The sequence below is a fragment of the Pan troglodytes genome, chromosome 11, assembly GCF_028858775.2.
Source record: "Pan troglodytes isolate AG18354 chromosome 11, NHGRI_mPanTro3-v2.0_pri, whole genome shotgun sequence".
NCBI classification, from domain to species: domain Eukaryota; kingdom Metazoa; phylum Chordata; class Mammalia; order Primates; family Hominidae; genus Pan; species Pan troglodytes.
In genome coordinates this window covers 7,952,201-7,974,190 of record NC_072409.2, presented here as the reverse complement: position 1 = coordinate 7,974,190, position 21,990 = coordinate 7,952,201, and the positions used below count along the sequence as shown (strand labels likewise).

The 21,990-nt window shown below is 53.8% G+C and overlaps 1 protein-coding gene and 1 long non-coding RNA gene across 3 annotated transcripts in view; one reads left to right on the top strand and one right to left on the bottom strand.

The window, feature by feature from the left end:
• Positions 1-21,359, top strand: part of ASS1 (argininosuccinate synthase 1) — a 56,469-nt gene extending 35,110 nt beyond the window's left edge. For both annotated transcript variants that reach the window (XM_001165570.7, XM_003951552.5), the window contains 5 exons: positions 511-575; positions 9,464-9,595; positions 14,998-15,154; positions 19,614-19,679; positions 21,078-21,359. In XM_001165570.7, coding sequence (XP_001165570.1) covers positions 511-575; positions 9,464-9,595; positions 14,998-15,154; positions 19,614-19,679; positions 21,078-21,123 — 466 coding nt within the window. In that variant the 3' untranslated portion in view covers positions 21,124-21,359. The remainder of the gene's footprint in view (positions 1-510; positions 576-9,463; positions 9,596-14,997; positions 15,155-19,613; positions 19,680-21,077) is intronic.
• LOC134807625 (uncharacterized) lies at positions 3,254-5,654 on the bottom strand. Its single transcript, XR_010148559.1, has 2 exons — positions 5,406-5,654; positions 3,254-4,899 (listed from the first exon to the last, which is right to left on the bottom strand). It is a non-coding gene; the product is annotated as an uncharacterized LOC134807625 (long non-coding RNA).
• Positions 21,360-21,990: the final 631 nt, after the last annotated feature.

Genomic DNA, 21,990 nt, shown 5'->3' with positions numbered 1-21,990 from the left:
TAATGGTTGTGGCTGAGGCTCAGGGGTGCGGAGCACAGGCCGTGTCCCTTCCCCATAGCCACAGAGTTTCCCGGACCAGGGGGACCCATTTGGCAGGAGAGGCTCCGTGGTCCTTAGCCTTGGAAGATAACAACCCCAGGGGGTCTCCTGCCTCCAAGGGATCATTAGGCCGGGGCTCTCAGGCCCTTGGCTGGATGGGAGGCCAGGATAGAAGGAAAGGGAGCAGTAGTTAGCTGTGGTGCTAGGCAGGGCCCCAGGACACAGGGAACAGAAGGAACAATTTGAACTCACACCTGGGCAATCCCTGCTCTCTCTGGGCCTCAGTTTCCCCACCTGTCCGGTGGGCACCTGGACTAGGTGACCCAGCTCAGATGTCCTCTTGAGTCTTAGATCCTGAAATGTTGCCTAATGTGTGGCCTAAGCTGTGCCCACCCTGGGACAGCCCAGCTGGGCGGGTGACTCTGAGCCTTGCGGTAGCGCCCGAACCTAATGGACCGGTTCTTCCCACAGGGGCAAGCATGGCGTGGGCCGTATTGACATCGTGGAGAACCGCTTCATTGGAATGAAGTCCCGAGGTGAGTCTGCTCAGCCTCCCTCAGGGCCTGCCTCGGGGCCCAGCAAACCCAGAGATCCCTGAGACCCTGTCCCATTTGGACGCTACTACCCCCATGCTACGTGGGCGACCTTGGGCACGTCCTTTCACCACACCCCGTGAGACTGCAGTTTCCCTCCTGCCAAGTGGGGATCATGGGCCCTTTGCCACTGACTTTCAGGGTGTTATGAGAAGAGCTGTCCAAGGGCTGGGAGAGGCCCAGGAAGGCCTGGGGAGTCTCCGAGGAGCAGGGAGGCCAGGGCCAGGCCTGGAGGTCAGGCTGTCTTGTGTCTGGGGCGGGCAGGCCGGGTTTGGAGGCAGGCCGTGCAGGCCCGATTTCATGGTCATTAAGGCCGCATGGAGGCCACCGGCCAGGCAGGGCGAAAATCCTGCCAGGGGTGGGCGCTGTGGCTGCACAGGCGCTGGGAGCCAGCCAGGGCCTAAGGACCTGTCCCAGCATCAGGCACGGCTCACTGGCCCTTTTTCCAGGGATGGGGCTGTGCCGCAGTTGAGGCTGTGCCACAGTTGAGGCTGAGCTTCAGTGTGACGTGCCTGCCACCTCGGCTGGCCTCTAGCCTGCCTAGCCTCGTATCCGCCTGTGGCTGGGCCCAGGAGCAGGGCAGTTGGTCCCCAAGCAGGTGCCTCTGTCTTCTCTTAGTAGCCAAAGCCCATGATTCCCTTTGTCAGCCAATCAGCATTTCATCTTGACCACAACCCTCCTCTCCAGGACTCAGTTTCCCCATTCATACACCAAGGGGATCTCAGCTCCCTGAGGGTCTGCCAGTGTGTGATAAAGCCATGCTGTGTTCTTTCTTGAGGGTCCTAAGAGGGAAAGAGCAAGGTTTCAGCAGTTGGAGCCCCTGAATTGGGCACCTGAATTTTTATACTGGTGGTGGGGTCAGGGCTTCCCGTTTTGGTAAATGTTCAGGTCTCTTTGCTTAGGGTCAATTTGAAAAGATACCACAACCAAATATCACCTGGCCATGGTATAGTCACGGCCCCATGTCTCTCAGGCTATTTTTACTAAGATTCTAAAATCCAAAGAGAGCCGATCACCCCATGTGGGCCAGAAGAAAAGGGTGGTGGTCCGGAGGGCAGGATGCCTGCTTCTGGTCTCAGGTTTGCCCTGCCTTGCCCAACAATCTTGGACTTGTCATCTATCGCTAGGCCTCAGTTTCCCCAAGTGTAATGCGGTAGGCGCTGGGAGTTGCATCACTCTGGCTCTGACCTGTCTGCGTTTCCCTGGAAGGGCATGGCAGCACGGAACGGGGGGGGGGGGGGCGGGCTTGCCTCGAAAGGCATGGGAGCGCGGAAGGGGAGGCGGGCTCGCCTCTTTCTTGTGGCTTTAGCTCCTTGCTTGCTGTTATTCAGGAGAAACAACCTAATTGAAGCTCTGGGAAGGCCTTGAGAACAATGTTACTAATTAGCTGCTCCTTTTTATCCTGGCTTACCTTTGTCTCTTACCTATATTAACATGTGATTAGATGCCCGTTTGTCGCAGCCTGCCCTTGGGAGCCAGCGCGGTGTGCACCCTCCAGGGAGAGCTGGGAGGGACCTTGAGGAGCCACAGACCAGCACCCCATTTACAGATGCGGAAGCCAGGGCTGGGGAGGGGTGAGATAGAGGGCTTGCTTCAAGTCCCAGGCACTTTAGTGGCAGGACCAGGACTGCCATCTGGGCCCAGAGTGGCATGGAGTGGAGGGCTAACAGCTTAGACTGGAGTTGGACAGATCTGGGTTCAAACTCATGTATGGTGGCAGGAACTGGTACACTGGAAGTGTTCCATAAATAGCCATCAGTCCCCAGGGCATGTGGAATGGGGACAGAAGCAGCCCCCACCCTCTGGGAGCTGTCAGTGTGGCGGGGGGTGGGGTGGGTTCCAGTATTGCACCTGTCTAATTATGCCCTTGCCATGCCTGTGGCAGGCATCACCAGTCAATGCTGGCACTATCCTGTTGACTCCAGAGGTATCTCAGGGCTGCTTGCAGGCACTACCAAATGATCAGGATTGGCATACGTGATGAAAGTGTATTGCCTTCCCTATTGGAAAGATAAGGACTGGCCTGAAGTCACTGTGAAATGGCATCCTGTGGGGTGGGGCGAGTCAAGCAGAGTTGAGCAAAAATGAACTGAAGGAGGTGGTTAGTGATGAAGACCTGGACTGCACTATTCTGAATGTGGAATGGTAGCTGAGAGCATTCCAGGGAGGCTGGACCTTTTTCCCAGAATGGGGGCCTCATCCCCATAGACGGTCAAAGCCATGAGATCAACAGTCTGTTCCAACCCCCGTGGCTCCTTACCACCCACCTGGGGAAAGGTTCCTGGAGCCCAGCCTTCACTCTGCCCTGGTACTTTGTGTGTGCTGTTGGAGGCTCTCCCCAAAAGCACAGAATTTAGTCAGTGTTGTACAGGGAAGAAAATCGGGATTCTGACGGCAAGAACTTGCTGTGTGATCTTAGGCAAGTTTCTCCCTCTGGAACTCCAATTGTCAAGGGGCCAGATGAGGAGGTCGTATCATCTCCCTCTGAATGTCCTCACTCACCTATTTTCTTGCTTTGGGTTGGGGAGAGAAGAGAAAGTTGCTAGGTAATTTTAGGGTGGTGTCTTGTTTTTATTTCTCTACTCCAAATATTTCATGTGAGAAGGAAAGAGGAGAGACGGTAAATTAGGGCGCTGTGGATTCCCCCATGACAAGGTTTTTATTAAGTGTACAGTAATGAGAGAAGCTGTTAATCGTCAATTATATTGAGGGCAGAACAGAAAGATGCTATTGTCCGTATCTCGGTGTACAAGGGGAAAATGTCATTTGTATTGATTTTACAAAGCTCGTAATTGAAATTCGTTAAGGGCTGATTTTTTTCTCTGGGGGGCGGGGGTGGGTAGGGAGTTGGGCAGCGCCAGTGCCCTGGGTCTGGGGTGGCTTAGTCAGCGGCGCTCAGGGTCAGGGACAGGGGGCTGGGGAAGCCGCGGCTGGAGTAGCTTTTTCCGTATTGTGGCTGTTCACATGTCATTATCACATTATCTTTTTAACTCTGGAGGGGGGCTAATTAAGTGAAGTAAATGAAATCAGTGGGGAGGAGAAGGGGGGCAAGGCAGGCCGGAGGGAAGCCGAGGGAGGCCGGGAAGGAGCCAGCGCATGTCCCTGTGCTCAGCCTCTTTCTCTCTCTCCTCTCTGGCCCTAGACTTCTCCCGCCACTCTCCCCTCTCTGCTCTCCTCCCAGCCCTGCCCGTCTCACCTCTGCCTGCCCCCGCCTTGCTCCTCCTCCTTGCCTTCCTTTCCTCCTTCCTCTCTCCCTTTCCTCCTCCGTCTCTCCCTTTCCTCCTCCGTCTCTCCCTTTCCTCCTCCTTCCCCTCTTCCCTCCCTTGCCCTTCCCTCTTTGCACATCCTTCTCCCCATTCCCCACCCCACTCTCCCCTCCTGTCTCCCTTCCTCCTTACTCCTCCACTTTCTGGCCCAGAAGGAACAAGGGCTGTCACCCACTTGCCCAATGTGCCCACCCACCATCTGGAACATTCCAGATGGAGAATGGAGGGAGACCTGTGAAGCAAAAAGGTTTTCAGCCCCAGAGGCCCACCCAGGATGGGGCCCGCCAGGCACCAGGAGCATAGAGGATGGCTAGAGTCCCACCCTGACCGGCCTCCCATCACCATGGCAACTGCTTCTCACCTTGGCCCTGGTACCTAAGAGGGGAGCCCTTGGGCTCCAGCCAACCCCTATGCCCCACCTCTTCCAAATCACTTCTTCTACTTTCCCAAAGGACCAGAGCCTTTAGTCCAGGTGCCCTCACCTCCAGCCCAGGCCCCAGCTGAGCTGGCGGATCCCACTCAATTCTGCAAAATTGCTCATTCCGGCTAACCTGGCAGCCTCAGGGACAGACGAGAAGAATTTGAGCCACAGTAGCTGTTTGGTTCCCACCTCTTTCTGCTTGGTCCACTCTCCCCCCAGCCACCCCTGGCCACCCCTAGATCCTTGCCCGTCTTCCCACTCCCCGCTGCACCCTTCTTGGCAGTAATTATGGTGTGATTGAAGCTGCTCCACAGAGAACTGCTGACACCTCTGTCTTTTTCCTGTAAACACGGGGAGATGAAAATAGACACTTGGAGCTGCTGTGTGTGTCACTCCAAAGATGTCCGTTGTCTCTTCCACGGCAACACAGAGGCTCAGCTGTCATTTCCTCCTTCTCTCTGCACAGTGGTTTTTATGCTGACTGTCAAAAGCCCCAAATTCATAGTCTTTTAGCATCAGGTTTCTGTCACTGTTTTTTTTTCCAGAAGAAACACACAGAAATCATCTGTACCCCCTACCCCTGTGGAGAGGAGAGGGAAGAGCTTTAAACGCGCACACACACACACACACACACACGCGCGCACATGCGTCAGCAGCAACCTAAAAACAAGTTTTTTGATCCGTCACAATTAACACCTTCGAAGAAAAGGAGCAGGAATATTAATTACACTGGTGTGTTTTGTGGCTGCAGCCTTTCCCCTTGCCCATGAGCCCTCCGGAGGCTGCCTGGGAGGGTGGCAGCCAGGAAGCCGGTGCTGGGGGCTCAGGAAGAGGAGGGTTCTGCCTGGCCTCTGCCCACCAGACATTCTCTGCTCCCGGTGGCACGGGCCTCATTTTCCTGGGGACACCTGTGATGGGCCAGTAGCTGGAGGACCTTGGACAAGTCACAGCTCTTCCTCGAGCCCTGAACCCCACCTGTGCCCTCCCCTCTCTGGACTGATGGGAGGCGATGCTGTGGCCTCGAATGTTCTCGAGACAAGACCGTCAGTAAGTAGGGCACACCTGGAGGACGCTCTGAACACTTACCTTTGAGGTGGGTCCCAAAGGAAGTTGGAATGTCAGAGCAGCAGGAACTTGCAGCCTTCTTGTTTTCCAGATGGGTTGCCTGGGTCTAAGAGAGGGGGCTGAGACCGGCCAAAGTCACACAGCAAAGCCAAGCTGGGCACCTTCTGTAAAGGCCAAGCTGGGTACTTTCTGTAAAGCATGGTTGTAGGACTCCTGGTACCCAGCTCCAGCCCTGCAAATGTAGTTTGGACTGCCCTACAGTTGGCCGAGCTGAGGACAGAAAAGCAGGGAGGCGGGCCTGGGTGTCTAGGAGTTGAAAATGAGGAGGGCTCCTGCTACCGGCCTACCCAGGATGGCGCTATTACGACTCTGTGGCCAGTGTAAGGATGGGCTTTGCAAGTTTCTGGAATTTTCCAAAATGTACCCAAACTAATCACTAGAAGGCCTGTTTCCAACCCAATATGTATCAAGTTCTAGCATGTGCCAGGATGGAGAACCAGCAGGACTTTGTCAGTGTTGTGCTCTAGGGAAATTGCTTTATTTCTGGTAATAAGGTTTCTAGGCTGATTGAAAATTTGCTCCTCGAACTTTATCGTTATATCTGCCATTTTGGAGACAGAGATTTCCTGTTTCTGCACACACTGGTCTTTCTGGACACACTGCTGAACCATTCCCCTTTCTGGTGGCTTTTTTGGCGCTGTCATGTTTGTTTGCGGTCATCATGTTTTGTTTTGTTTCTCTTTCAGACAGGGTCTTGCTCTGTCACCGAGGCTGTAGTGCAGTCGTACGATCATGACTCACTGCAGCCTCAACCTCCGGGGCCCCAGCAATCCTCCCACCTAGCATACACCACCACACCCAGCTAATTTACCATTTTTTTGTAGAGACGGGGTCTCCCTATATTGCCTGGGTTGGTCTTGAACTCCTGGGCTGAAACGATCCTCCCACCTTGGCGTAGTAGCTAGGACCACGGGCACATGCCACCACACCCAGCTAATTTTTTAAATTTTTTGGTAGAGATGGGGTCTCACTATGTTGCCCAGGCTGGTCTTGGACTCAGCTCAAGCAGTCCTCCCTCCTTGGCCTCCCAAAGTTCTGGGATTACAGGTGTGAGCCCCCGCATACCTGGCCTGTGCTAAGTTCTATGTCCCTGTTCTCCAGGCTGTCTATAATGACTTTTCTCAGTCATTCCTCTGTTTCTGCCGCCATCAGCCTTTTTACCCCTTCCTGGTTTGTGGCTCTGAGCTGCTCTGCAGAAAATGATGACGGACCCATTTGAACTGTTTTACAAGAGTCACAGTGAGGCCTGAGGAACTCCCGAGGGATTTGAGGGCTTGGACCTCTGCATAAACTTGGAGAGAGGCCATTTCCTAATCAGAGGTCACAACTAGATTCAGACGGTGGACATGCCGAAGGCTGCATCCCCCACCAATGAAGCAGGATGGGCTCTCTCACAGCACACGATACTCATATTTGCACCTGGTTGCTCTGAGGGGCTTTCACAAGCATGTCACCTGACACCAGTATATCAGGGCTTTACAGATGAGAGAACCAAGCCCCCAGAGAGGTTCCCTTCTGCCCAGGAACACGGAGCCATGGTGAGAACCAAGCTTTTCCTCCACAGCAACAGCCTGGACTTGGGCTTTTTCTCTCACGCTCTGGTTAGCAGTTGATCACTTTGCCAAAGGCCCTTCGAGGCCATCTGGAGCTGAGATGGGAGACCCCGGTGCCAGGCCCATTCCCCCTCCAGTTGGCTGGGTGGTATTAGGCAAGCCACCCCCCTCCCCAGGCCTCAGGTTCTCATTTGTAAAACTGGTGTGTGGGACTAGATTTAAGGTGAGTCCAGAGTTTGCAGAGGGGCCTCTGTTCCTCCCAGCACAACCTCTGCCATCTCTTCTATATGCTGGGCTTCTGCCGCAGGCTGTTTGAATATTAGGTTGGCAGCTAACAGTCGGGAGAACACGGTACCGGATTGATCCTAATGCAAGCTCTGACATTTCCGTGATTCTAAGACTTAAAGATCAAAGACTGGAGGAGTTCTCCAAGGAGGAAACTTCTGGTTAGTGCACGAGGGCTCAGCAGACTCAGCCTCCCCAGATCCCCGGTGGGCTTCAGAGTCAAAACCAATATCCTTCATGGTTTTTTTTTTTTTTTTTTTTTTTAATTTAAAACTGTGGTAAAATACATGTAACATAAAATGAACCATTTTAAAATGTGTAAGCGTGCCGCTTAACGGTATTAGGTCCTTTCCCAGGGCTGTGCCACTGTGACTACCGTCCACCTCCAGAACATTTTCTTTTTGCAAAGCTGAGACTCTGGCCCCATGAAACACTCCCCATTTTCCCTACCCCGTCCCCTGGCAGCCACCATTTCTGGCTGTATGATTTTGATGACTCGAGGGACCTCGCATGAGTGGAACATACAGTGTTTGTTTTTGTGCCTGGCCTTTGTCACTTAGCGTCACGGCCTTATGTTGATGCTGTGGCATGTGTCAGGATTTCCTTCCTTTTTTTTTTTTAGACAGAGTCTTGCTTTGTCACCCAGGCTGGAGTGCAGTGGTGTGAAATCAGCTCACTGCAACCTCTGCCTCCCAGGCTCCAGTGATCCTCCTGCCTCAGCCTCCCAAGTAGCTGGGGCTACAGGCATGTACCACCATGCCCGGCTAAATTTTTTTGTTATTTTTAGTAGAGACGGGGTTTCACCATGTTGGCCAGGCTGGTCTTGAACTCCTGACCTGAGGTGATCCACCTGCCTCGGCCTCCCAAAGTGCTAGAATTATTACAGTCATGAGCCACTGTGCCCAGCCCCCTTCCTTCTTAAGGCTGAATAATATTCCATCGTATGGATGGACTGCATTTTGCTTCTTCACTCATCCCTCGATGGACACCTGGGTTGCTTCCGCCTCTTGGCTATTGTGATTAATGCTGCTATGAACATGAGTGTACAAATCCTTTCTGGGTTTTTTTCAAGCAGCCACTGTAGAAAGATGTTAGTAAATTCCCAGGATAACTGAGAACCTGCCCCTTTAGTGATGTAACGTATGGTGGAAGAAAGGAAGCTCTCACGGTAGAATCCATGGAGATGGGGGAGCTATGGCCCCTGCTCCACCCAGACAGCAGCTGCAGGGCAGGCTTGCCCAAGGCCAGCTCTGAAGTTGATGCGAAAGGTCGCACTCCTGGGGCAAGAGGGGGCCTGGGCTGTGTGCTGTGGGCGGTCCTGCCTCTTGGTGCCCCACTGTCCTCCAATGCAGTAGGACCTTCCCCCAGACCCAGCTCAGCCCAAGACCAGGCATTTCTGTGTCACTCGGAGATCATCTGTTCCAAGCAGGTTGTTTTCCAAATGGAGGGACTGGGCCTGAGGTCACAAGAGGGGACTTGAGCAATCCCCTCTCCCCTGACCTTCCAGGGTTGGGCCTCCACGGCCAGGTGACTTACAGGGCAGCAGACAGCACTGGTGAGGGACTCGGGGGCCTACATGCAGTTCCCAGCTCCACCTAGAGCAAGTCCCTTCTCCTCTTGAGCTCAGTTTCCCCATCTGTATGGTGCGGTCAGCCTAGGTGATTGCCCAAGCCCTCTGCCACCCCAGTGGCCTCTGGAGAGACCTGGCCGCAGGGGCCCCATGGGCTGAAGGTGGCATGTGTGTACACATGTGTACATGTATGTGCACAGCTGTCCCCCTCCCCTGGCTCCCTGGTGGAAGGGAGGAAGGGATATTTGGGGCTCTGGGCTCTACCGTAGTCGCTTTAATTACAGGCTTTCAACCTCGGGCCGGTGGGCACGCATGGGGAGGGAGGGGTTGCTGCTCCGAAACCCTGTCATTTTCTAGCGTCTGAGGGCCCCTTCAAAGGGGGCATCTAGACATTTTCTCCACAAGCCGCAGAGTGGACTGTCGTGGCCCCAGCATGAACATAATGACAGATGCATTTTGCGGCAAGCTGGGAGTGAATGGGTCCGGCCGGCTTGTCTCCTGTCAGACGACTCATTATTATTATTATTTTTTTTTTGTCATTTGCTGACAGTTTGGGTTTCATGCGTTTCTCTCTTTTTTCTCCTTTTCCCCCTGCCTGGAAAAATGGCTAGGTATCTACGAGACCCCAGCAGGCACCATCCTTTACCATGCTCATTTAGACATCGAGGCCTTCACCATGGACCGGGAAGTGCGCAAAATCAAACAAGGCCTGGGCTTGAAATTTGCTGAGCTGGTGTATACCGGTGCGTAAGACTCTACGGCTGCCCCCTCTAACCACCTCACAAGGGATCCCAAAGTACCATCAGGCTCTCGGGCCTGGCCCTCCCCTCCGTATCAGCACCTTCCTCCCCTGCCGCCCACTGCCATCCTCATGTGAGACCCCAAAAGGTGCAGGCCAAAGGGGGTTGAGGGAAAGTGCAGGGCATGAGGGAGCAAGGGGATGCTAGAACCTGCCTTGCCATGGGGTGTGTCCAGGGAGATGCACCGGCTTCCCAAGGTGTCCGGCAGCTTCCACCCCCTACAGTTTGCATGACTGCAGCAATGCCAGGCACTGGGCACTGTGCGGCGACATGCATCACCCCGCATGGTCCTCACAACTTTCCCAGGAGGTCTGCAGCTCCTTGTACACGAGGAAACTGAGGCTCAGAAGGAAAGCATAAAACCAGAAGTGGCCTAGCTGGGTTTGACCCCCAAGTCAGGCTGTCTCCAGGAAGAACCTGGACCTACTCCATGAACTTGAGGGAGAGGCTCCCTGGACCAGGAACTCAGCCCCAGACCCCAGTACTGCAGGAGCCAGATCTTGACCATGAAACCACCGGGGTGGCCACAGGGCCTGAGCCCTGTCACACACCCAGCCCATGTGTGGAAGGACCGGTGGGTGACATGAGCACCTGAGGGGGGGTGTCCCCGTTTTGCAGGTGAGGAGCCCGGGTTTCCATGCCTTGGAATCCAGGCCTCCTGACTCCAAAATCCAACCCTCATGTGGTGTAACAGAGGTCCCCAAACTACAGTCCCTGGGTCAAATCCAGCCCGTCACCTGTTTTTGTTCAGCTCATGAGCTAAGAATAGTTTTTACATTTTTATTTTATTTATTGATTGATTTATTTGGGACGGACTTTCGCTCTTGTTGCCCAGGCTGGAGTGCAATGGTGCGATCTTGCCTCACTGCAACCTCCGCCTCCCTGGTTCAAGCGATTCTCCTGTCTGAGCCTGCTGAGTGACTGGGATTACAGGCATGCGCCAGCATGCCTGGCTAGTTTTTGTATTTTTAGTAGAGATGGGGTTTCACCATGTTGGCCAGGCTGGTCTCGAACTCCTGATCTCAGGTGATCCGCCCGTCTTGGCCTCCCAAAGTGCTAGGATTACAGGCATGAGCCACTCTGTCTGGCCAGTTTTTACATTTTTAAATGGTTGGGAGGAAAAACAATTTTTAATGCTATTTCATGACAAATTGTATAAAATTCAAGTGTTGCCGGGCACGGTGGCTCACGCCAGGTGAGGTGGCTGTTTCTGCATTGTCTGTGGCTCCCCTGGAGCGGCAAGGGGAGGTTGAGCCATTTGAGAGAGACCATAGGACCCAAAGAGCCTAAAATATTGACTCTCTGGCCCTTCCCACCCACCTCCATAACATACACATAGCCCTGATTTGGGGCGTTACATTAAACAGCTGCCCTGAGCTGTGGGAGGACAGGCTGCTGCCTGAGGCCGATCCTCACATCTTCGGGGGCCTGGACGTCAGGGGACCCGTGCAAAGTTAGTATTAGTTAATCGAATGGCTACCTGGGCTAAGCTCTCCTCCCCTCGCCTCTTCCCCTCCACTCCCAGATTTTGTTTCCTTTTAAGCCTCCTAATCACTGTAACTCATCTCAGGATTTCAAGAGGGCTCGGTGGTTATTGGCTGGCGTTATTTCTCCCTGCCATTGTTCCTTGCAGCTTTGAAGCCAAGTTTCTGCCCCCCTTCCCAGGGACAGACAGGTGCTTAAATACCATTGTCTCCTGCAGGCTTTCCAGCCCGGCGGGATTGCAACCCCGAAAGGAGGATTTTAGTTACAAAGTGAGAGAGTCATTAAGACGTGGCAGAGGAGAGAGCACCTGGCCGGGCTGCTCCGGGGCCTCCACGGAGGCTGATCCCACCGTGGCCGCGGCCACGGCTGCCACTTACCCTGCCGTCTTGCTGCTAGGCTCTGAGCTGGGCACCTGATGGGGTATTATCTAATATTAGCTGCGCAGAGGTGAGGAAACAGAGGCCCCCAGGTGAAGACACTCACCCAGGCTCTCCTGGCTGGTGATGGGCAGCTTTGAGCCGGGGACAGGCCAGCTGTAGCGGCCAAGTTCCCAGTTACTCCAACAGATTCCAGGATGCTCATGATCAAGGGGCACGGTGGCACAGACAGGGGAACCCTGGGTATAGGGCACAGTTTGGCTCCTGGCTGCGGTCACGATGCCTCTACACTGGACTGGCTGGGTTGAGTCCCTGCTCTGACAGCCAGCGACAAGCCCTCTACATCCCAAACTAAGGTACAATGATTAGACTTAAAAGGAAACAAAATCTCAGAGTGGAGGCGAGGGAGAGTAGGGGCTTCTTCTGGGTAGTTATCACTAATATTAACTTTGCCCTGGTCCGCTGACATGCAGGGCCCCACAAACATCAAGATCGGCCTCGGGCAGCAGGCTGACCCCCACAGCTCAGAGGGCCTGTTTGATGCGATTTTCCCCATGAGGGATACAGACATGGTATAGACCAGGGCTTTGCTTGATCATGTTACTTAACTTCCCTAGGCCTCAGTTTTCCCATCTGAAGAGTGGGAATAACAGTTCTACCTGTCTGGTGGGTGAGGACTAAAAGCATGAGTATTTGTAAAGCACCTGGAACAATGTCTGGCAGACATTGTGCTTATTCCAGTGCGTGAAATAACTGCGAGCGTCCGGCGTGGTTTCCCAGTGTGGAGGCGGGGCACTTGGAGTCTTGCCTCTGGCTGGGTTAATGGTCTTGAGCAGGGCTGTCTCTTCCTTGAGCCTCAGTTTCCCCTCCTGTCAAATAAAGGGCACCAGGCTGAGGGCACGCCAGGGTCTCTTCCCAGTCCCGTCTAGCTCCTGGGTGGAAAGCCCACCATTCTGCTGTAATGCTTGGCTTCCTCAGAGCCCTTGTGGTCTCGGCACAGATAGGGAGACTGAGGCACAGGGAAGCCCTCCTGCCCCAGCCTCACTCCTAGAGGCCCTAGGTTCTGTGACCACTGCCACTCTGCATCTGTGTGTCTGTATGTGGCTGGCTGGCTCCCTCTCCTCTCCCACCATTCCCAAATTTCCTGGTCTGGCTGTGTGAGCTTCAGGCAGACTGTCTCCAGGAGTGGCAACCAGGGTTAGCCTGGCAGGACCCCAGCTTCAGGACCCTGGCAGGGCCCAGAGGAGCATCTCATCTAGGGGGTATAGCTCACTTCTTCTCCCCTCACCTCCATTTCTTCAGCAATAAAATGGGTATAATGTGCAACTCACACAGAATTGCTCCAGTTAGAAAGGATCGCATGTGTTTGGCTGGGCCTAGCAGCACGGGGGAGGGGTCCCTCTCCAGCTCAGCCCTAAGCCCCACCCACAGTGATCTGCAGGTCTAGGGGGTGCAGGGTCTCCCCCATTGCAGCTTATGCCAGGCTCACTGTCCCCCAACCCAGGCTGGGTCCGCTGGGAAAAGAAATCTGAGCAGAAGAACCCTGTGGGGCAGAGGTAGAAAATTCTGAGATAAAGCCCAGGCCGGTTGCTCCCACAGAGATCTCTGTGCTATCTCTGGCTCCATCTCCTGCCTGTCTTCTGGCCTGGAAACTTAATGGGCTAATTATCCCAGCTCCGTCAGAAAGATGGCCAAGCCCAGGACACCAGGGCATGGGGGGCTGGGAGAACATCAGTGGCCCCCTCCACGAGGGTCTCGGGGTGTGTTGGAAAAAGCCCTGGGCCAGAGTTAGGAGTGCTTCATCAGACCTGGGCTCTTTCACAGTCTTGCTGTGTGGCCTTGGACAGGCTCTTTCCCTCTCTGGGCCTCTCTCCCTGTGTACAGTGAGGGCTGGCACAGAGCATCGTGTTCAAACTGCAAATGCAAAACGCTTTGCGCTCTGTGCATTCCCTCACTGCATCCACACAACCTCTGGTTAGCAATGTTTTCTCACTGTGCAAATGAGGAAACCGAGGCACAGGGAGGTTAATCACTTGTCCAGGTGTGGCTGGGATGTGGACTCACACGGTGGGACACTGGAGAGCAAGGACTCAACCTCTACTCTCCGTGCTTGGCCCTCCCCCGCCTCTGCAAGCCCCAGGACCCCATCCCAGAAGCCTGTCCCCTTTCCCACGGAGGACCTCTGCAGGTGCCCCCAGGGGCCTGGGCCTCCCACAATAGCCGCAGCCCCTGGGCTGACCCAGCCCTTTATCAGGGCAGGAGATCATGCGCCATCTGGCCCTGCAGCTGCCCAGGTGGGCTCACCTTCCAGGCTCCATTTCAGGAAACTCTAGCCTTGCCCTGTCCCTCCCCCCGCCATGGCCTGCCTGCCTGCCCCTTGGTCCCAGCCTCTATCAGCAGAGGCTAGAGAGAGGCCGGGGGCAGACTGGGGTCTGAGCGCTACCCTCCCTGGCCTTTAGGGCTCTCGGGGAGAGGGGAGGGAGCATGTTTCTCAGGCACCTCCTGCCCCCACCTACACACCAAGGGATGTTCTGGCCATAGAGAAAACTCCAAGTTTATCATAGGAAGCAGAGTTGTTACAACTTGGGCCAACACAAGTCAAATGGAGGCTCCCCACTTCCAGCCTGTGTGATCCTGGAGAAGTTTCTTAACTTCTCTGAGCCTCCCTTCCTCACCCAGAAAGGGGAGAGGCTAAGAGAGTTTCTCTCAGAGTGCTGTCTATGAGGATTCAGGGAGCTAGCCCAGATCAAAGCCTGAGCACAGCGCTGCTTATCTATGCAGAAATATTCTATCTGCCCAGGAAAACAGTAGCAGGTGCAGAAAACAGCTCACTGATTCCAAGGGGCCTGCCCACCCCAAGCGGTGGGCTCTGGCCAGGACTCCAGTTCACAGTAGCCCCTAAGGCCGGTGCTGCTCAGTGCTAGGGGCTCCACATGAAATATTACTGTGACATCCCCACTCAACAGATGGGGAAACAGAGGCACAGAGAGGGGAAGGCTATGCATGGCCATGGTCTGAACCACCACCCAGCTGCCTGCACTGGACACCCATATCACTAAGCCCCAGGGAGCATGTGCCTCTGAGTCCTGTCTGAGGTCTTCTGCCTCCCCCGGAGATTAGAGCCTCCACTGGGCCAGGGATGGGGTCCCTTTACCACTGTGTCCCCAGTTGCTGGCCTGTGGCACTTCCTGAATGCCTATGGCATGAAGCAGTGGGTCACTTTCCTCCTCCTGACCCTTAGGGAAATGACCTAGGTGGTCACCTCCTTACCCACAGGCCCTTTGCAAGGTTAGAGGGCAGGGCTATGAAAGCATGGTCCTCAACTCAGCCACTGGCAAGCACACATTGTGCCAGTCTCACGGGAGGCAGTCATGGTCTGCATGGCGGGGTAAACTATGGGGCACCCTTCCTGTGCCCCAGGTCTCCCTGTGTCCTCGCGGTGCAGGAGGCCTCCCTAGTGGTATCCCGTTTTCCTCCCTGTAGGTTTCTGGCACAGCCCTGAGTGTGAATTTGTCCGCCACTGCATCGCCAAGTCCCAGGAGCGAGTGGAAGGGAAAGTGCAGGTGTCCGTCCTCAAGGGCCAGGTGTACATCCTCGGCCGGGAGTCCCCACTGTCTCTCTACAATGAGGAGCTGGTGAGGTAGGTGCCCCACACCTCATTCTGACCCCCACTTGGGCACAGAGCCTATCTTTTGACTGGATCCTCAAGACATCTGTGCCTGAGCACGTCAGGCACCACGCAGAGCACAGAGCGATGGTCACAGAGGATACAGACACCACTGTGCTCCCGTGGAACTTACAGGCTAGCTGGGAGAAAGGCATGGATCAAACCATCACCAGAATGTAGAATTAGACAAGGTGGCAGCGGGCTGTGAGGAATGCAGGATAGTCTGGCTGGGTATAATAACTGGGATTGGCTAGGAGGGGTGGTTCATGCCTGTAATTTCAGCTACGCAGGAGGCCGAGGTGGGAAGATTGCTTGAGCCCAGGAGTTCAAGACCAGCCTAGGCAACATAGAAAGACCTTGTCCCAAAAAAAAAAAAAAAAAAATATATATATATATATATACACACATACATATATATATATACATACATATATATATAAAATAATTGGGGTTGTGAAGAAGCTCCTTTGCTATTCAAACAATAGCAGAAGGAGTTAACAGGTGAATGGGGGGAGGGGTGGAAGAGCACAAGTGGCCAGGGGGAAGGAGCTGAAGCTAGATCTTAAAGGGAAGGGCAAGATCAGATCTGTGCATTTAGAAGGTCCGACCTGGCTGCTCTGGAGAACAGATTTGAGTAGGTGGGAGGTGGAAGGGCACCTGTGGAAATGCGGTAGCTTGGACCATGCTGATGATTCCCGGACTAGATAGCAGCAGGCGAATGTGACACATATCTAGGAGGAGGGATTGAAATGACTTGGATGTGGAGGGAGATGGAGGGTCCAGAATCACCCTGGTGTCTGGGGTCATGAGCAGCTGGGTGCAGTCCCTGGGTTGAGGAAATGCTCTTGAGGAAGGATCAGGCATTTGGATTTAGGTGTCATGAGTATGGGTTTCTTTTGAGATAGCTGGGAAAAACTAACTGGAAGGCCACTGGACACTTGGGTCTAGAGTTGAGGAGAACCCAGGCTGAAGACCCTGGAGCATCATAGGCATTTTGATGTTCTCTGAAGCCCTGGGCCAAGAGAGACTGCCTAGGGGAAAGTGTGGAGTGAGACAAGAAGGGAACTAGCCAGGCAAGATGGTGCACACCTGTAATCCCAACTCTTTGGGAGGCCAAGGCAGGAGGATCACTTGAGGCCAGGAGTTCAAGACCAGCCTGGGCAACATAGTGAGACCTCATCTCTATTAAAAATAAAAAAAATAGCTAAGCATGGTGGCATGTGCTCGTGGTCCCAAACTACTTGGGAGGCTGAGGTGGGAGCGTCTCTTGAGTCTGTGAGATCAAGGGCGCATTGAGCCATGATCATGCCACTGCACTCCAGCCTGGGCAACACAGCAAAACCCTGTCTCAAAAAATGAATACATAAAATATTAGCCAGGTGTGGTGGCATGCACCTGTAGTCCCAGCTACTCAGGAGGCTGAGGCAGGAGGATCACTTGAGCCCAGGAGCTGGAGGCTGCAGTGAGCCAGGATCGCACCGCTGCACTCTAACCTTAGTAACAAAGCTAGGCACTGTCTCTTCTCTTAAAAAAAAAAAAAAAAAAAAAAAGGAAACACAAGTGGAACCATGAGATTTCTCATTGATGGACCAGGCAGAAGGTGGCCAAGGAGGAGCCCCTGGAGGGGCAGGAGGGCCCTGGTGAGCCAGGGCAAAGGTGGCAGGTAACGATTGGCCACTCCTGTGTCCGCCCCGTGGATGAGAGTGACCTGCACCAAGGGACGAGGTGTCACCTCCAGAGGTCACCTGGCCAAACTAGAGATGGGGCAGGCCCCTGTGGGACAGACAGCCCCCACTAGACGTGGGTCCCCTAAGGCCCAGCTTAGCTCAGGCTAAGGCCAGCCCCTCCCTCCTGGAGGCTGGTTGGGAATTAAAGTATGAGTCTTGTTTGGCAGTCAATATTATTTTTTTCTTTCCCTTCTCCTTGCCATGTTGAGTTTCTCCCCCCTTCAATCTTTCTAAACACTTTATAAGCCATAAATACAACTGAGTCAGTTTAGATCAGTCGGGGTAAATGTCAAATTATCTTCTCTCTTTCTCTCTCTGGCTCTTTCTTCCCTCCCCCTCCAAATCAACAGCCTCTAATAATCTGTCCAACCCTTCATTAAGCCTTACAGTCTCACTCAGGGAGATTAAATGAATAAAGTAAAAAGGGAAAGGGGAAAAAAAGAGAGAAAAGCAGGAGCATTTATTCTCACTGTGTCTCCGACCATTTCCCTTTTCTTTTTGATTTCTACGTCGCTGACTTGAAAGCCCTTGAGTGACAGCGTCACAGGGACCAGCGAGGAAGCCGTGAGAGGTAGCAGAACTGGAAATGCCGCGGCACAGTAGGTAGAAAGTAACGTAATTATAGAGCAGGTCAGAGCCACTCGAATGAGCAAAAATAAAAGCACAGAGGTTTTCTGTAGACCGTCAGGGGAGGTAAAAAAAAAAAAAAATCCTTGTAAACTCTTTCCACCTCCCCCCTCACTGCAAACCACAATTTTAAAAAGAGGTTTTTTAGTTCCTGAGAAACCCCTCTTGGAACTCCCAGCAGCCTCGTGGGACAAGTTTGTCCCTGGATGTGGGCCCTCTTTGCAGGGGCTGCCAGGGCAGTTGGGAAGTTCCCACCTTGGGGAACGGGATGGGGAGAGTTTGTTGTGACTTGTGAGAGATGGAGGTGAAGGGACAGATGGACACAGAGGTGGGGGGATTCTGTGTCCTACGTTCTCCCTGGGCTGAGTATAGGGGCCAGTGGGGCTGAGGCTCGGTTTCTAAAACAAGGTCTGTTAAAGGGATCTGAGGAGGTTGGTGGTCTAGTTTGGTCTAGCTCTTCCTAAGCACTGACTCTGCACAGAAAGGGGTGGTCAGCAAAAGTCTGGTATCTCCTCCTCTTCCAGGGAATGCAAGCTCCTAGTGGCTTCAGTGCCTGAGCCCTGGAGGGGCCGTGGAGGTGTAGAGGAGGGAGGAAGGGAGATCAAGGAGGTACAGGAGCATGGGAGTGACTTTGCAGAGAGTTCCTCGCACCCACCGGCTTCAAGGCCTGGTGAAGGTCAGGGCCCGGGTCCTGAACAAATCACTGGGGCCAGGCAGATGCAGAGACCTCATTTGTTCTTGTAAAAAGTCCACTGTCTACAAAGAACCAGTCAGAGGGCCAGCCTCAGGGTCTCAAAGCAGCAGATCCTCCTGCCTCCCAACACCGACCCCCCCTACCCCTACCTTGAGAACCTTGAGTCAGCTTTGTCCCAAGGCTGGAATTCTGCAGACAAGGGTCTGATTCAGAGCAGGACATGACAAGGGACCCCATCCTCTCAGAGGCTCAGAGGCTGGCCTTGTGGGGTAGGAGGCATCTGAATCCACGTGCCCTAAGTGCTTAGCACAACCATAATTAATGAAGGCAATGGGTGATGGATTGCTTCGGTCTGGCCCCTCCCTGTGGACACCACTCTTGCTCTTCCTTCCTTGGCACCCGGCCCAGCATCTGGCAGGCAGCAAGGGCTTAATAAATGCCTGAACAAATGAATGAGTGAATGAATACTGTTAGTACTAGTGGGTGCTCACCATGTGCCAGGCACCAGCTACATTATTTCATGTGGGGCCAAATGTGACGCTGAGAGCTAACCACCATCATGCATTTCACAAGTGCAAGGCTGAGGCTCTGAGTGCAGGAATACTGGCCTGGGCTCTCTGGTGACGGGTGGCGGAAACAGGACGCAAACCCCAGTCAGCCGGCTGGAGTGACTGCCATGGTTAGGAAGGTTGGGAGGAGCAGCTAAGGGTGGAGAGCCCCAAAGCAGAAGGCTGGTGAGTCTGGGAGGTGGAAACTGTAGAGAGGTAAAATCTGCTCTGCTGAGTACAGCAGCAGTCAACCCAGCATTTTCCATGACACACTGGCAGTGGGTGCCCAGGTTTCAGGATGGATTAGGTAAGGTCTAACTGGTTGGACACATGAGGGGAAAGGTGACTTGGTGGGCCCATCTCGCTGTGAATGCTGGAGGCCTCCCTGCAGCTTGCGAAATGCCCTTGTGCTATTGCAATTCACACCCCAAGGCCTCCTGAGCCTTCAGGTCACTGCATGCCATCCACACAGTCCCAAGGGCACAGCTGGCTTGGACGAGTTACCCATTTACAGACAGAGTGCTCTGGTTGGTGGATTTCATAGGGCTAGTTCTGGGGTGGCTGCTCCTAGCCTCCTGCCACATTGTGTAGCAGGGAAGAGGCTGCTGTGTGCTCCACTAGGGCTCTCCAACCTTTGGGTGGGTGCCTGGCCCAGAACAGGGTTCCCTGAGTTGTACAGAAATTCAATGGAAAGCCGACGTGCAGGGAGGGTTTGGACCCACACAGGGGAAATGCCCTGGCATCTGGGAGGTGGGGCTGCTTCTGGCCCCAGCAGTCCTCCCTTCAAGCAGAGGCCAGGGCCAGGCTGAGCTGACAAGCTTCTACTCTCCTTGCAGCATGAACGTACAGGGTGATTATGAGCCAACTGATGCCACCGGGTTCATCAACATCAATTCCCTCAGGTGAGAAGCTCAGGGCCCTGACGGGCCTTCAGAGCCCCCAGGTGTAAAGGGTAGGCTTTGAGAGCCCCCAGGTGTAAAGGGTAGGCTTTGATGCGACCTTGACTGCTGCCCTGCCCTGCCCTGCCCTAGACAAACCCCACTTTCCTGTCCATCTGCCCATAGCATCCTCAGAAGCATGCTTTGATAGCCGACAGTAACAGAGGGTCCCAGGCATTGGGGTCCTAGGTTCCTGTGTCCCACCCGGTGCCTCTGATGCTTGCCCTCCCCTTCCGCTAAGCCACAGGGACTCCACTATGAGCTCCTTTGCAGGGCAGGTTAAACAAGGAAATAGCATAGAGGTGGAGAGAAGCCTTTGCTTTCTGTCACCATACCTGAGCTGTAGGTCTAGCTGGAAGCCATCCTAGCCACGTGGATCTCCATGGCCCAGGAGGGTGGTGCACGTCATCTGAAGTCACTCAGACCTTTGATCCTCTGTGAGTCACCAGTAAGAGTGTCAGCTGTACCTGCCTCACAGATGCAGCGAAGGTTCAATATGAGCCTGTGGAAATCAAGCATGCGGCTCAGGCTTAGACCCTGGCATGCAGGAAGAGCCGGGGCAGTGCCAGCAGCAAGCACTCTCAGCCCAGGGCTGGTGTGCTCAAGGGCAAACAGGGTCGTTTGTCACCAGCAGCTAACGTAGACTAAGCTGCTCTGGGACACTCTCCTAGGATGTCTCATTTAATTCTTACACAAAATTTGCAACTCCCCGGAAACAGGCTGAGTGGTTAAGTAACTTTCCAAGGGTCACACAGCTAGGAGGTGGTGGAGCTGAGTCCGGAGGGCCTGTCCTGCTGTGGGTTCTCCATCACCAGCTCCCTTCTCATGGGAATTGGAGTCTAGAAGAAGATGCAAGTCAGTCTCCTCTTGCTAACAACATGCCCTGGGCACAGAGCCACCATTTTCTCCCAGAGCCAGTCTCTTGTCCCTGGAGGCACCTCATGCCCCGAGAGATGTTGAAGCCCGCCCATCTGCCCAGGGTCCTCTCCCTTCCCCTCCGTCACCTCCACCTCCCCTGCCTCCGGCGCCCTCTGTTTGTATTTTATGACTCTATAAACCCTTTTAAATGGCCCAGAACAAACAGGGCTTACATAATGGCCTCTTCATTTCTCCTATTGCCAGTTAAACGCTTTGTCTTCAACAATGACAAACAATGTTTTCCCCCTAAGATAAATTAATTACATTATCGTGATTGGAGGGCAGGAGGGGCCAGGGCGGGAGAGGGAATAGAAAAAAAGGCAACTGACACACATCTTAACAAACAGCTGCCCCAGCCACCCCAGTTCTGCCTGAATTAATTGAACCCAGTGTGTGTTGTTATTGTTAATTTACATTTTTCTTTGTTTTGAATCTGGTTTACAGGCTGAAGGAATATCATCGTCTCCAGAGCAAGGTCACTGCCAAATAGACCCCTGTACAATGAGGAGCTGGGGCCTCCTCAATTTGCAGATCCCCCAAGTACAGGCGCTAATTGTTGTGATAATTTGTAATTGTGACTTGTTCTCCCCGGCTGGCAGTGTAGTGGGGCTGCCAGGCCCCAGCTTTGTTCCCTGGTCCCCCTGAAGCCTGCAAACGTTGTCATCGAAGGGAAGGGTGGGGGGGGCAGCTGCGGCGGGGAGCTATAAAAATGACAATTAAAAGAGACACTAGTCTTTTGTTTCTTTATTTCGTGTGTGTGTGTGTGTGTGTGTGTGTGTGTGTGTGTGTGTGTGTGTAGTTAATTATGGTTTTCTTAGGCCAACCTTTGTGTTTTCGGACCTAAGTGCTGCCGAAGGCCGCCATTTGCCAGACAGCCTGTTAATCTGGCAGTCGACCCCTCTCCAGCAAAAACTAGGAATCCAGAAGTGCCGCCTGGGTCAGATCCTAGCCAGCATCCTGGGAATCTGTCACCAACTGTGGTCCAGTGGCAAATGTCAGGAAACCAAATAAAATTCAGGGGAAGCCCTTTGGGGGCATCAACGCACAGCCCTTTCTCTGGAGATCACTTTTACTCACAGCCCACAGGGAGCTTCTATAGAGGGTGGCCATGAGTGACCCTAGGACACTTACCACAGCTGCATGGCCTAAAGCAGCGTAAATCATGAAGGAGGAGGGAGAGGCCTGAGCAGAGAGGAGAAAAGAGCAAGCCCGGAACTTGGCAGCATTTCTCACTGTCCACAAACCCGGCCCTAAAGCAGCCATGTTTGTAGTGTGGCTCTGGCCCCCCTTGGTCATATCTGATTGGACCTTGGATGGACACCTGACTCGAGCTGGCCAATCAGAACCCGCAGGAATT